The 15,828-nt window shown below is 40.8% G+C and overlaps 1 protein-coding gene across 1 annotated transcript in view; it reads right to left on the reverse strand.

Moving 5' to 3' along the window:
* IL6R (interleukin 6 receptor) overlaps positions 1-15,828 on the reverse strand; it is a 59,592-nt gene that overhangs the window by 2,194 nt on the left and 41,570 nt on the right. Inside the window, exons 7-8 of the mRNA XM_044674733.1 lie at positions 6,650-6,696; positions 4,740-4,815 (exon numbers count right to left, since the gene is read on the reverse strand). Coding sequence (XP_044530668.1) covers positions 4,740-4,815; positions 6,650-6,696 — 123 coding nt within the window. The remainder of the gene's footprint in view (positions 1-4,739; positions 4,816-6,649; positions 6,697-15,828) is intronic.

Raw genomic sequence — 15,828 nt, forward strand, 5'->3', positions numbered from 1 at the left:
CCCCCCACCCATGGCCGATGCGCATTTCCACTAGTTTTGTCATGTGTCCTTGATCAAGACCAATTTCCAAATTGTTGGTAGTTGCATTGGTGTGGTAGTTTCGAGTCTACACCCTCAATCATGTCCACCCCGACCCATGCGTTGAAGCAGTTGTTTTTCCTATATGTTTCCTCTCCTGCAGTCCTTCCTCTGAATGTGGGTAGCATCTTTACCATAAATCCCTCAGAATTGTCCTGGGTCATTGTATTGCTGCTGGTGCAGAGGTCCATTACATTCAATTTTACCACAGTATATCAGTCTCTGAGTATTATAAATTTTGAAGGAGCCATGCAGCACACGTAAAGACAGGGATGACAGCTCACCCATATAGTAATACTTAAATTTAAGAAGGTTACATTGCAGGAGTTCTTTCCATCACTACAGATCACAACTAGTTTGTAAATTATAGGGCTCTGAGGCTCAGCTGAGGTAAGTGTCTGAGGCCAGATTTGAACTCAGGATGATGAGTCTTCTTGACTCCAGGTGTGGCACTCTATCCATTTCACCACCTAGCTTCTCCCTCCTGATCCCATATTGCTTTTGAAAATCAAAAAACCTATTCAGCACAACTCCAAATATGTCTAAGGCATCTTGGGCCCCTGCAGAAATGCCAGCTCTGCTTTTTTTCTGTATTTGCATACCCATCCTCCCCACCAGTCATGGACTTTTTAGGTCTGACCACAGTCTTGCCCAGGCTAGTAAAGCAGCTATTTTTAACAGACTCTTGTTAGGGCACAGATGTGGTTTGAGAAGATCAATTCAACAAAAACAACCCCTTCCATTTGTTTGGCACTTAATTTATATAAGGCACTTAAGTACCACTCCATCCTGTTTGCCTCGGTTTCCTCATCTGTCAAAGGAGCTGGAGAAGAAAATAGCAAATCACCCTAGTATCTCTGCCATAAGAACTTCAAATGGGGTCAGGGAAGGATTCAACTGAAACAATTGAACAATAATTCAGATAGTTATAGTCAATCATAGGGGCAGCTAGGTAGCCAAGTAGATAAAGTCCTGGGTCTAGAGTCAAGAAGACTCATCTCTCTGAAATCAAATCTGGCTTCAGACACTTACTGGCTGTGTGGTCCCTGGCAAGTCACTTCACCCTATTTGCCTCATTTTCCTCATCTGTAAAATGAACTGGAGAAGGAAATGGCCAACCACTCTAGTAGCTTAGCTGAGGGACCCTGGGCAAGTCACTTCACCCTGTTTGCCTCAGTTTCCTCATCTGTAAAATGAGCTGGAGAAGGAAATGGCCGACCACTTCAGTAACTTTGTCAAGAAAACTCCAACTTGGATCACAAAGAGCCAGATAGGGGTGAAAGGACTGAATCCTTATCTCTGTTACAGTTTCCAAGTTTGCTGACAATAGCCCCAGGGTAGATTACTTATGGGATATTAGGGATGTTTCCTACTACATCCTTACATGTTGCTGGCTGACATCTGAAGGGGTAACCATGCCAACCTGATGAGGAAGGTTTCTGCATTGGATAGAGACCTATTCTGATCTGCTCTGCTGATCTCTAACTTTTTCTTGGGCTCTCTTAAACACCATCAGGCAAATAGGATCTTCTCTGCTTTGGCTTTCAAATAACCACATAAAACAGAGCTCTGTAATCTGAGATATGTGAACTTGTTTATAAATATTCTGGAAACTGTATTTCAATAGACTGCTGTTGTTGTTCAGTAGTTTCAGTTGTGTCCAACTCTTTGTGGCTACCCTTCACCCTTTGGGGGGGTTTTGTGGCAAAGATAGTGGAATGGTTAGCCATTTCCTTTTTCAGCTCATTTTACAGATGAGGAAACTGAATCAAACAGGATGAAGTGACTGGCCCCGGGTCACACAGCTAGGAAGTATCAGACCAAATTTGAACTCAGATCTTTTTGACTCCAGACCCAGTGCTCAATCCATTCTGCCCATCTTTTCCAGGTGAACTGTAAGTTAAAGAATTTGCTGATGGTCCCAAACCTCATGAATGTGTCAGACAGGATTTGAATCCAGTCTCTCTTGACTGCGAGTCCAGAACATCCCTCACTGTGCCATACTGACTCTCAATGACCACTTAGCATCTTCTTCCTTATAGGGAAAAATGTATCTTCAGTTTCGATGAATAACCCAAAAGACCCATGACGCTGGAGATGGTATGGGTCTCAAGCCTACCTTCCTTGTCTTTGTAGATTAGCTAATGAATTGATAAGACCCAAACAAACTCCTGGTGATAACTTCTTACACAGAGAAGTGTTAAGGCCTCCAACGTACTTTCCTCACAAGTGCTTTCAGTCAGCCAATTAGCTTTTAAATGTCTATTTTGTGCCAAGTATTGGGCAGCTAGGTGGTGCAGTAGATAGAGCAGTGATTCCCAAAGTGGGCGCCACCGTCCCCTGATGGGTACTGCAGTGATCCAGGGGGCCGGTGATGGCCACAGGTACATTTATCTTTCCTATTAATTGCTATTAAAATTTTTTAAAAATTTATTTCCAGAGGGCTAAGTAATATTTTTTTCTGGAAAGGGGGCGGTGGGCCAAAAAAGTTTGGGAACCACCGGGATAGAGTGTCAGGCTGGAGTCAAGGAGACTCATCTTCCTGAGTTCAAATCCAGCCTTAGTCATTTACCAGCTGGGTGACCCTGGGCAAGTCACTTCATCCTGTTGGCCTCAATTTCCTCATCTGTAAAATGAGCTGGAGAAGGAAATGACAAACCACTCCAGTCTTTGCCAAGAAAACCCCAAATGGAGTCCAAAAGAGTAGGACATGACTGAACAGCAACACTGAACTGGGGGAAGGGAAAAGGGACCAAATACAGATTCACAGAATCAAACAGTTTCTGTCCTCAAAGAGTTTACATTCTATCAGGGAAATAATATGTAGATACACAAATATATGCAGAAAATAAGCTAGGGGAATGAGTGGCTCAGTCGATTGAGAGTCAGACCCAGAGACTGGAGATCCTGGGTTCAAATCTGACCTCAGACACTTCCCAGCTGTGTGACCTTGGGCAAGTCACTTGATCGCTATTGCCTAGCCCTTACCACTCTTCTGCCTTGGAGCCAATACATAGTATTGACTCCAAGACGGAAGTTAAGGGTTTATTTAAAAAAAAAAAAGAATTACTGGGTTGTAAAGCCTTTCTAGATGTCAGCGCCTTCCCTCCAGTTATCTTGCATATATTTGGTTTCTTTTCTTTTCTTTTGGTTCTAAGGCAAAAGAGAACCTAGGACCTCCTATCTCTAGGCCTGGTTCTCAATCCACTGAGCTATCCAACTGCCCCCAGTAATTCTTAACCTGGATAGGGTCTACATACTTTTTTCCCCAAAAAAAGATTTCAATAACTACATTTCCTTAATAATCCAATGTATTGGGCAGCTGGGTAGCTCAGTGGATTGAGAGCCAGGCCTAGAGACGGGAGGTCCTAGGTTCAAATCCGGCCTCAGACACTTCCCAGCTGTGTGACCCTGGGCAAGTCACTTGACCCCCATTGCCCACCTTTAACTCTTCTACCAAGGAGCCAATACACAGAAATTAAGGGTTAAAAAAAAATAATCCAATGTATTTTGTTTTATGTATTAAAAATAACTCTAAGATGGGGTCCACAGGCTTCACCAGATTGCCAAAAAATATTAAGTAACTTGAGCTAAGTCTTAAAGGGAACTAGGGACTCCATGAGATAAAGGTGAGGAGGAAGTGAGTGCCCTGGTACCTTGGGGATAAGATAGTACAAAAACCAGTTTTGTGGAACAGTAGATAGAGTACTGGATCTGAAGCCAGGAAGACCCAAGTTGAGATCCAGCCTCAGATCAGCTATATAGCTCTGACAAAATCACTTAACCTCTGTTTGCCCCAATTTCCTCATCTGTAAAATGGGAATAATAACAGCACCTCCCTCTCAGGTTTGTTGTGGGAATCAAGTGAGATAATATTTGTAAAGTACTAGGCACATAGTGGGCACATCACAAATGTTTATTTCTTTTTTTTTCTAAATCAAAGGCTCAAAAAGTTTAGGACCCCCACAACACTATTTTCAGTTTCTTGGCTCTTAAAATTAATTCAGAAAGGGTATCTTTGTGCTTAGGGTAGCTAGATGGTGCAGTGGATAGAATGCCAAGTCTAAAGTCAGGAAGATGAGTCTTCCTGAGTTCAAATCTAGCGTCAGATATTTATCAGCTGAGTGACCCTGGGTAAGTCCAAGTCACTTAACCCTGTTTGCCTCAGTTTCCTCATTTGCATAATGAGTTCAAGAAGTAAATGGCAGACCACTTCAGTATAATTTGCTAAGAAAACACCAAATGGGGTCACAAAGAGTCAGACACAACTAAAAAATGACTCAACAGACTGTATACATAATTGATATGTATATCTTAACATTTATATGTGTGTATTACATATATTTATAGCTAACATATTTATATGTGTGTATTACATATATGTATATGTACATGTGTATGTAGAGATACATAATGTGGGCCTCTCAGGAATGAACATTTTGCATCGACATCTCATTTTATCAGCAGTCAGCTCCACTTTGGCTTCAAGTCATGCACAACGTGGGACAGCAATTCAAGCGCATTTCTTGAATGGTCTTCTCCAATTCAAACTTGTCAGATTGGTTTTCAGTCCATTTTTCAAAATATTAAGACTTTCCTAGCTGCAGTTTCCATCCACAGCTTAGCCCAGAGCCCCTAGAAAGTGAACCTTGAACTCTTACCTGGTAAAGTATTGGTAATGCCTTCAGGGTTCTCAGGAGAAAGGCTCTCAATGGAGTTCTCCCAGGTAGTGGGCACCTGAAAAGAACATTCACAAGTTCATGCATTCAGGGAGCACTTATTAACCACTTACTTATCAAGGGCTCAGCCTAGGGTCCCTAAAATTGTTTAAATTTTTGTTTATAACTGAAACAAATAAAATTTGTTATTCCATGAAAATGAGAAAAGAAAAATTTTTTAAATTTAATACTTTTTTTCAGTTTTTTTTCTCTCACTTCTGCCTTATATCCAGCATCCGTTCTACTTCTATTGAACTACCCAATAGGAGGAAGCACAAAGGCAGCTGGTTAGCTCACTGGATAGAGAGCCAGGCCTAGAGACAGGAGGTCTTGGGTTCAAATCTTGCTTCAGACACTTCCTAGCTATGTGACCCTGAGCAAGTCATTTAACTCCTTTGCCTAGCCTTTACTACTCTTCTGCCTTGGAACCGATACTTAGCATTGATTCTAAGACAGAAGGTAAGAATTTTTTTTTAAATAGGAGGCAGTACAATATAGACTGCTGGATTTGGACTCAGAAAATCCTGTGCTTGAATTTTACCTTAGACATTGACTAACTCTATGACCCTTCCCTGGGAAAATAAGTAATTTTATTTATCTGGGTCTTGGTTTGCTCATCTGTAAAATGAGGGAGGGGGTGAATTCCTTGATCTCTGAAGTCTTTTCCAGCCCAAAATCTCTGATCCCCTTCAATGCTCCATGGGAATTCTAGACTCTATGTCTTTGCTCTTCTTAAGATACCCTCCTCTCTCCTCTCACTACAAATAACCAACTTTTGGATTGTTCCTTCAAGATCTAACTCAAGTCCAACCTTTCCCTTTAGCCCATCACTGACTACCCCAACCCTCTAGGAAGCCCCTCCCCGCTGCCCAAGAGCATTTATTATTTGTGCTGCTTCCCACATGCCAACTTGACTTGTATTATTATTATTATTATTATTTATCTTTTTAGATATATGTCAAGTCTCCCCAACTAATTGAAAAATCCCTTGAGATCAGGAATCAGACCTCATATCTTTTTCCTGGCTTCTAACCCAGCCTCCGGGCCCAAGTACAGCCCAGCCACAAAGAAACACTCAATAAGTTCTCCTTGATGAACCCCCCAGAACCACACTATTCCCATACTCTCAACTCTTTCCTTTCTTCTCTCCCTCTAGTCCAATGCCTGTACCCCTTTTCTCTCTCCATGCCTCCCAAATACTCCCCTTAATACATCTGATTTCCCCTCCTGACCTTTTTAACTAAGAACATAATTCCCCAAGTTTCTCTGTCTCTCCCCACTCCCTATTCACCCTTTCTTCTCTCCCTCTCCCTCTCTCTCTTCTCTTACCTTCCATCTTAGAATCAACTACTGTATATCAGTTTCAAGGCAGAAAAGTGGTAAGGGCTAGGCAATGAAGGTTATTGCCCAGGGTCACCCAGCTAGGAAGTATCTGAGGACAGATTTGAACCCAGAATCTCCCATCTCCAGACTTGGATCTCTGTCCACTAAGCCACCTAGCTGACCCATCTATCTTTTCTCTTTCTCTTTTTCTCTCTCCCTCTCTCCCCTCCCCTTCTCTTTCTCCCTCTCTCTGGCTGCCCCTGAAGGACTCACCTTCCCATGAGTGTCTGGGCCACAAAGTTTAGCCCTTGGGGAATCATGACTTTCATTAAAGAGGTATAGTAGGAAGGGAAGGAAATTAGATTACTCAATAATGAAGAGAGCTAAGCAGCTTTGGCTGTTATCTCAATTAAATCACGATACCACCAACCCACAGAGGCAAGGGCTTCCCAGACTTCCCAAAAACACCTATTAAATATCAGGGACCAAAAAGAAGAGCTAAAGGGCCTTGTGAAAACTTCATAGCTTACCTGTGTGGAGATGAATAATTCTGTCTCAACAGTAGGGGTCTTGGGTTCTGCAGATTTAAGAAAAGAATTATATTTGACAATTAGGATAATCATGTGTGTTTTTGTAAGGCTTTCTGGCATAATGGGTAGACAGCTGGCCTTGGAGTGAGGAAGATCTGAGTTCTAGTCCTGCCTCTAATACATACCAACTGTTTGACCCTTGCCAAGTCACTTAATTTCTTAGTGCCCCAGGCAGCTATCTAAAACTAAACTGAAGAAAGGCTACATCTTACAATGGGTTTCCAAATAGGAGCTCCCTTTACTCAAGAGATCATTTATCTGGCTATTTGTGGTGACAAACTTTACAGATGTTATTTCTCTTGAACCCTATGAGGTAAGTATTATCTCCCTCTTTAGGCTACAGAAAGAGAAGCTTAGATAAATTTAGTGACTTCTCCAGGGTCACATGGTTAATAAATGTCAGAGCCATAGCTTAAACCTAGGACTTCCTAATTTCAAGTCCAGTATTCTTTCCACCAAATTATGCAGGGATTGGCTATTCCCTAATATTATTTTTATGATTTAAAAAAATATGCTTCAATTGAGTCTGATGGTCCATGACCCTACTTGGGTTTTTTTTTTGGCTAAGATCCTGGCACAGTTTGCCATTTCTTTCTCCAACTCATTTTACAGATGAATAAACTGAGGCCAACAGGGTTAAATGACTTGTTCAGGGTCCCACAGCAAGTGCCTAAAGATAGATTTTAACTCAAGTCTTCCTAACTCATGGCCTGGCACTGCACCCACTGTGCCACCTAGCTGCCTATTCCCTAAGACACCTTTGGGCTTTAAAAATGGAACAAGTTCTTATGCCTATGGCAACAGCTTAAGAATCTTGTTATAAGTCAGGGATGGCCTAGTGACTTCTTAAAGCCCTTTCTCTCTAAACATTCTCAGATTCTCTGTGGGAACTAACTCTTCCCAAGCAGCAGGGGAACAAAGGGCTGAGAACTGGGTGGAACAGAGAGTTTGGAATATGACTAGGATGGAGTGGAATGCCTTTTGGGTTTTGAAATATTTATTATTTCTTGTTTAGTTCATCAAGCCAACATGAAGAAGTTAAAAATAATATTGTGAGGTTTTGTGAAGAATGTCACTACCAAGACCATATGAATTATTTCATGGGAGAGCCAAGAAAAATGGACGAAGAAGATGGCAGCCACAAGATTGTTTATTGTCAAGAGAAGAATGAATGCTGAGATGTGGTTCCATTGAAGTCTCTTGAGAATTATGGAATATCTGCTCTAGACAAGGCACTGTGCTAGGCATGGAGGGAAGAATGATAGGGGAGAGGAGAGGAAAAGAGAGCCACTAACCTCAAAGAAGCTATAGTCTAGTCAAGGCAAAGACAAGACCAGGCATTCAGGAACATGGGAGCAAATTCAATTTGGGAAGAATAATGGGACAGAGAGAAGAGTCCTCCTTAGATTCAGCTGCTTTCCTCAGTACAACTAAAAGGGAAGGTAGGGGACATAGTGATGAGATAAGCCCCAGAAGAAGAGTGAGACCTTCAGCAGTGGGACCCAACATGTAGCATAAATAAAATCAGCAGAGGACAATGAATTAAGGAGATATCAGTATGGATGACTGCCTTCAGAAGGAAGCATATGTCATGATTAAAATTTGGAATCCTGGGATAAAACCTTGATTCTACTGCTCTAGTTACAACTTTGAGTAGGGAACAGACAAAAATTAAGGTTGGCTAAATTCTTTTCATCCCTCAAACTATCATCCTATGTCGTTTTGTTTTTTCATAGTCAAACTCCTAGAAAAAGCTTCTCTCTACTTCATCTCCTCTCAATTCTTTGCAATCAGACAACCATATCCCTCAATTGAAATTGATCTCACCAATGTAAACAGTTATCTTTTATTATTTTTAAACCGTTACCTTCCATCTTAAAATCAATACTAAATATTGGTTCCACAGCAGAAGAGTGGTAAGGGCTAGGCAATGGGAGTTAAGGGACTTGCCCAGGGTCACATAGTTAGGAAGTATCAGACCAGATTTGAACCCAGGATCCCCCATCTCTAGGCCTGGCTCTCTCAGATCCACTAAGCCACCTAGCTGCCTCAATAGTTATCTTTTAATTGCCACATCCAATAACCTTTGCTGACTCTTCATCAAGGTTGACTTTTCAACAGCATTTAACATTGTTAGGTACCCTCTCCACCTGAATGCACCCTTCTCAGACATTCTATGTTACTTCTCTTTTGGTTTTCCTCAGTCTCTTTTGCTGAATCATAAACTATTCTCCTCCTCCCCCACAACTGTGTGCAAACCCTAAAATTCTGTCCCGGTTCCTCTTCTCTTCTTTCTCTATACTCATCAGCCACCATTGGTTCAATTATCACTTCTGTAGATGACTCCCAGACCTTATATCCTGGTCTTTTCCCAAGTTTTAGGCACACATCACCAATTGCCTGCTGGACATTTTCAACTGGATGTTCCATAAGCATCTCAAATCAGACAGAACTCATTATCTCCAAGCTGTTGATAAACCCATCCTTCTTCCCAACTTCCCTATTTCTATTGAAGGCATCATCATTCTTCTAGTCACCCAGCCTGGGAATCAATCTCTTTTCTTCACCCTTCCTTAGCTTCTGTCACCAGTTACAAAGTCTCATAGATTCTCTTTCTATGACATCTCTCTCAGCCCCTCCTTTTCTCTTCTTATACAGATACCACCTTGGTTCAAACCATCATCACCTCTCCCTGGGGCTATTTATTATGAGAGCCTCCTATCTCCCTGTCTGCAGCCTTACCTCACTCAGAGGGACATTCTTAAGGCAAAGGGCTGCCTGGGTCATTTCCCTACTTGAAAACCTTCAGTTTCTATTGACACTAGAATTAAATGAAAATTCTTCTGTTTGTCATTAAAAGCCCTTAATTATCTACCTCTAGCATACTTTTCCAGGTTTATTATACCCCTTCTTAAACTGAATTTCTAACCAAATAGGGTTACTTTCTTTTCTCCATGCAAAATTCTGTTTTACCTATCTACGTGCCTTTTCAAGGCTGTACTTCACACCTTCTTTCTCTGTCTCTCAGAAGCGCTGGTTTCCTTCAAAGCTTAGCCCAAGTACCACCTCCAACATAAGGTCTTCCTCCACCTTTCCAATTGTTAGTTTTCCTCCCTGCCCAACTGTATGTGTATGTTTTCCCCTATAATAGAATATAAGTTTTTGAGGGCAGGGATTGGTTTGTTTTTTTGTTTTTTTGACAGTGCCTGGCACATAGTAGTTGAGTGCATATCAACTGATTGATTCTCCTGACCTATAAGGTGGTGGTGGTGTTCAGTCATTTCAGTCGTGTTTGACTCTTCAAGACTCCTTTTGGAGTTTTCTTGGTAAAGATCCTGGAGTGGTTTGCCATCTTCTTCTGCCCATTTTCCAGATAAAGAACTAAGGCAAATAGGGTTAAGTGACTTGCCCAGGGTCACACAGCCAGTAAGCATCTGAGGCTAGATTTGAACTCATAAAGATGAGTCTCCCTGACTCTAAGCCTGACATTCTATCTACTGCATCACCTAATTGCACTTGCCTTATAATTAGATTCATCCTAAAACTAGGTAAAAAGAACAGCAAAGAACTAATGCACTAAATCAATTTTGTGGAAGTCAAGTCAAACCAGGAAGTTCATGTCATGAAGACAAAAACAACTTGATGGATAGCTGCAGGTCAATTTAGGATCAGCCATAGAAGTATAGCCTGAGAGCAGGAAGGAACCTTAGAGGGCATCTAGTCCAGCCTTCCCATTTTACAGATAAGTAAATTAAGGCCAGGAGGGATTAAGTGAATTGCTCAAGGACATATAACAAAAGTAACATTATATCCCCAATGTGGTTAACCAATATCCCATTATGGCAACTAAAGATCATTATATGTCTTTCTATCCTGTGAAAGAAAAGCTGGTTTTGCATTATTGTTTATGGGACTCATAAATCCTAGATTTAGAGCTGGAAGGGCCCTTAAGAGGCCATTGAGTCCACCTTCTTCATTTTATAGATGAGAAAATGAGGCCCAAGAGGTTAAGTGACTTTCCCAAGGTCACACAGAAAAAGATAGTAGTAGGATTTTAACTTCGACTCTCTAAGTCCAAATCCAGTTTTCTTTCCATTGTAGCATGAACATATTGCTATGTGTGCATATTGCATATATATGTAAACTATATCAATATGCACACACACACATACATATACTGTACAATTTAAATAGGTAGCTGCCAGGTGATGAGCAGTGGATAGAGTGCCAACCCTAGAGCCAGAAAGATTCATCCTCCTGAGCTCAAAACCAGTCTCAAGACAACCTATCTGACCCTGGGCAAGTCATTTAAACCTGTTTGCCTCAGATTCCTCCTCTGTAAAATGAGCTAGAGAAGGAAATGGCAAACCACTCCAGTAACTTTGCCAAGAAAACCCCAAGTAGGATCACAAAGGGACACAACTGAAAGTGATGGACAATAATAAGAAGAAATAACTTAAACAATGGGTATTTTACTTAGTTGTATTTAGTTCTTCAAGTTCTCACTTTATTTTGCAACTAGAAATAGCCTACATCAAGGACAGAAAAGATTTCTGTTTAGTTCAATTAAAGTCTGTTGACTGCTGAAAAAAAATGAATCAAGGGTAACACTCAAATAAAAAGTAATTTAATTATTTCATTTGGAGGACTGAATTTACTTTGAGAATCAGACATTTTAAATACCCAAGCCATCCAGTTTAAAATTAAGACCAGAGAATGTAACATTTTATTCAATAATTCAACAATATATGAACAAAAATATGCCTCAGTTCTATAAGTTACATATCATCCTAAACAGCTTACTATCAAACCTTCTGTCTATGCATACTTCTAACTACTATGACAATGATAACAATTTTTAAGTTATAGATATCACCTTTCTACATAAGATTATAAATAATTTGACCTTATTGAAGCCCTTAAATTTTTTCTCTTTCTTATTTACTTTTTTGTGCTTCTCTTAAATTTTGTATATGGACATCATATTTTTTGTTTGTCTGGTCTTTTCTTTGGGAATGCTTGGAAATCTTCTATTTTATTAAATGACCATACTTTCCCCTGCAAGAATATAGTCAGTTTTGATGGGAAGGTGATTCTTGGTTATAGACTCAGTTCCCTTGTCTTCTGGAATATCATATTTCAAGCCTTCCAGTCCTTCAGTGTAGAGGCTGCTAGATCCCACGTAATCCTGACTGAGGCTCAATGATATTTGAATTGTTTTTTTCTGACTGCTTGAAGTATTTCCTCTTTGGCCTGGGAGCTCTTGAACTTGGCTATAACATTCCTGGAAATTGTCATTTGGGGATTTATTTTTTTAAATTTTATTTATTTTGAAATATTTTTCCATGGTTACATATTCATTTTCTCTCCCTCCCCTTTTCTCTCCCCCCTCCCAGAGCTGACAAACAATTCCACTGGGTTATATGTGGTTATCACTTGATACTTATTTCTAAATTATTTATTTTTGTAACAATAATCTTAAAAACCAAAGCCATTTGGGGACTTAATGTAGGGGGTGGTCTGTAGATTCTTTCAACTTCTTTTTTTCATAGCAATTTTCTTGGATAATTTCTTATAATATGACATTTAGCCTTTTTTTTTTTTTTTGTCATGACTGTCAGATAGTCCAATAATTCTTAAATTGTCTCTTCTGGAACTATTTTCCAGGTCATTGTTTTTTCAATGAGATAGTTCATATTTTCTCCTATTTTTTTCATTCTTTTGATTTTGTTTTATTGTTTCTTGATGTCTTGTGAAGTCATTCACTTCTAATTATTCAGTCCTGATTTTTAAAGAATGAGTTTCTTCCATGACCTTTTGATCCTCCTTTTCCATTTTGTCTTTTCTACTTTTCATGCAACTCTTCACTGGATTTTTGTGCTTCTTTTTCCAGTTGACCAATTTTGCTTTTTAAGCTGTTATTTTCTTTTTGCATTGGTTTCATTCCCACACACACACTCTTTTACTTTGACCAGTATTATCTGATTTTTTAATTCCTTTTTGAGTTTTTCCAGTGTTTGAGACCAATTTCTATTTTTCTTTGAAGTTTTGCATGTGGTTGCTTGGATCTCACAGTCTCCTACTGACTCTGTGTTTCGTTCTCTCTCCATAGAAATCTTCTAAAGTTGGGTGTTTCTTTTGCTATTTGTTCATTTTCCCAGCCTTTTTTTGTCTGTGGAGTGGAAATTCTGAAAGCTGATGATTCTGTCTCCTCTGCTGCTGGCTTGCAGGCTTGGTACTGTGAACTATTTTGCTCTGGGGTAGGTCTTCATAGCAATGCAGGGTCCAGCACTTTAGACTTTCAGGATTCACTGTGGGCTAGTACCAGGGCCTGAGATTTCAAGAGTGAGTCTGAGGTATTCTTTTGTTGGTGTAGACCAAGTCCAGGGATCCTGATTCGGATCAGGTTCGGAGCCTGGTGCAGTAGGTGGGATGGGTGTGGTTGGCCAGCATGCTTCTGTGTGCAGTTTGACTTCCAGTTCCCCCCTTATCCCATGAAAATTGACTCTCTGCTTGCCTTTCAAGTTGTGTTTAGCAGGAAAGCCCTCTCACTCTGTCTGGCTATTGGTTTTTGACTCCTGTTGTTTTGAGGCACTTTTTTAAAAAGTGGTTTGGAAGGATTGTCAGAGCAGTTTCAGCTTTCTCCGCTACTGAGACACCTTCTTGGTTTTGCCCCTTAATTCTATACGTTGATAAAGATTGTGAAAAGAAACAATGAGGAAAGGAATCAGAAAGCAAAATAAGAGGAAAGAGAGAGAAAAAAGGATGGGGAAGTAGGGAGAAACTATTATACACAGAGTGTGGGCAAAGAGAATGGAGAGAGGAAGAGAAAGCCACAAATTGCCCTTTAAATGCTAATTAAGCTGGGAGCTGTTAGGGGGCTCAGTGTATTAAGAGCCAGACCTAGAGATGAGAGGTCCTGGGTTCAAATATGGCCTCAGACTCTTCCCAGCTATGTGACCTTGGGCAAGTCACTTAATCCCCATTGCCTAGTCCTTAACCCTCTTCTGCCTTGGAACAGATATTGATTCTAAGAGAAAAGGAAAGAATTTTTTTAAGAAAAGCATATTAGGGCCAGGTAGATAGCACAGAAGATAGAGTGCCAGGCTCAGAGACAGCAAAACCTGGGTTCAAATTTGACCTCAGATACTTCCTAGCGGTGTGATTGTGGGCAAGTCATTTGACCACATTTGCCTAACCATTGCCCTTCTTAGAGTTATTACTAAGACAGAAAGTTAGGGTTTAAAAAAAAGTACTGCTGGAAGGGGATAGCTAGGTGGCTCAGTGGATTAAGAGCCAGGCCTGGAGATGGAAGGTCCTGGGTTCAAATATGGCCTCAGACACTTTCTGACTATGTGATTGTGGACAAGTCACTTGACCTCCCCATTCCCTAGCCCTTACTGTTTTTCTGCCTTAGAACCAACACACAGTATTGATTCAAAGATGGAAGGTAAGGGTTTAAAAATAATAATAAAATAAAATAGGGGCAGCTGGGTAGCTCAGTGGAGTGAGAGTCAGGCCTAGAGACAGGAGGTCCTAGGTTCAAACCCGGCCTCAGCCACTTCCCAGCTGTGTGACCCTGGGCAAATCACTTGACCCCCATTGCCCACCCTTACCACTCTTCCACCTATGAGACAATACACCGAAAGTACAAGGGTTAAAAAAATAAAATAAAATAAAATATTCTAGATCCCATGAGGCTACCATCCACAGAACTGTCCACTTTAAGGGTTCTGTCAGCTCTAAAGTGAAAAAAAATTGCTCCCACACTTAATGAGTGTTCCTGCAAAACCTAATAAAATCTCTCTTTGTGAAAATGGTTGCTAGGCAGCTATGTGTGGGTCATCCCCATTCATGTGCTATTAGCATCAAATGGCTGTTCTTTCTTCACTGACATCAGCAAAAGAGAAAGCAGTCAGCCAAGAGAATGCTAAGACCCTTTCTGCCCTGGCTGTTCACTCAGCTTGTTAAAGCTCGGAGCTAAACTCAGAGTCAGGTCACTGAGTCACAAAGCTTCAGAGCTGGAAGGGACCTCAGCGACCTTCTAATCCCAGCTCAGATCTGGAAGACATCTCGTCTATGAAGAGCCCAAAGCAGCTTTCCAGCCTTCACTTAAAAATCACTTGTGAGTGGGATCCCATTGCCACAGGAGGCAGCCCATTCAACTTTGGAATAATACTAAGTTATTAGCTGGGGTGGTTAAATGGCAAAGTGGCTAGAGGGTCAGGCAAATGGCAAAGAGGCTAGAGGGTCAGGCCTGGAATCAAGAATGAGTTCAGATCTGGCCTCAGGCACTTACTCACTGTGTGACCCTGGGCAAGTCATTTAACCCTGTTGGTCTCAGTTTCCCTTTCTGTACAATGAGCTAGAAAAGAAAATGCAAACACTCCAGTATCCCTGTCAAGAAAACCCCAGATGGGGTCATGAACAGTTAGATGTGACTTTAAAAATGGATAAACAACCACCACAAGTTGTTAGCAGGTTTTCCTACATTGATCTGTAATAACGAGTATTCTCTTACAAAAATGAATAATATGGGAATATGTTTCAAGAGATAATACATGTATAAATCCATGGAATTGCTTGTCAGCTCCAGGAAAGGGGAGCAAAGAAGAGAGGAAGAGAAAATGAATCATGTAACCATGGAAAACTAATCTGTAAATTTGTTACTGGAATAAAATCAAGATAAATTTTTTAAGTAGTAACAAGTATTATCATTGAGCATTACTTCCTACCTACATGACCCTGGGCAAGTCATTTAATCCCCATTGCCTAGCCCTTATCACTCTTTTGCCTTGGAACCAATAGACAGTACTGATTCTAAGACAGAAAGAAAAGATTTTTAAAAAATACATTATGGGGGCAGCTGGGTGGCTCAGTGAATTGAGAGCCAGACCTGGAAATGGGAGGTTTTAGGTTTAAATCTGACCTCAGACACTTCTTGGCTGTGTGACCCTGGGCAAGTCACTTGCCCCACCTCCACCCCCATTGCCTAGCCCTTATCACTCTTCTGCCTTGGAACCAATTGACAGTATTGCTTCTAAGACAGAAGGTAAGGGCTGTTATTTTGAGAGAGAGAGAGAGAGAGAGAGAGAGAGAGAGAGAGAGAGAGAGAGAGA

This window comes from Gracilinanus agilis, chromosome 4 (genome assembly GCF_016433145.1).
Source record: "Gracilinanus agilis isolate LMUSP501 chromosome 4, AgileGrace, whole genome shotgun sequence".
In the NCBI taxonomy this organism is placed as follows: Eukaryota; Metazoa; Chordata; class Mammalia; order Didelphimorphia; family Didelphidae; genus Gracilinanus; species Gracilinanus agilis.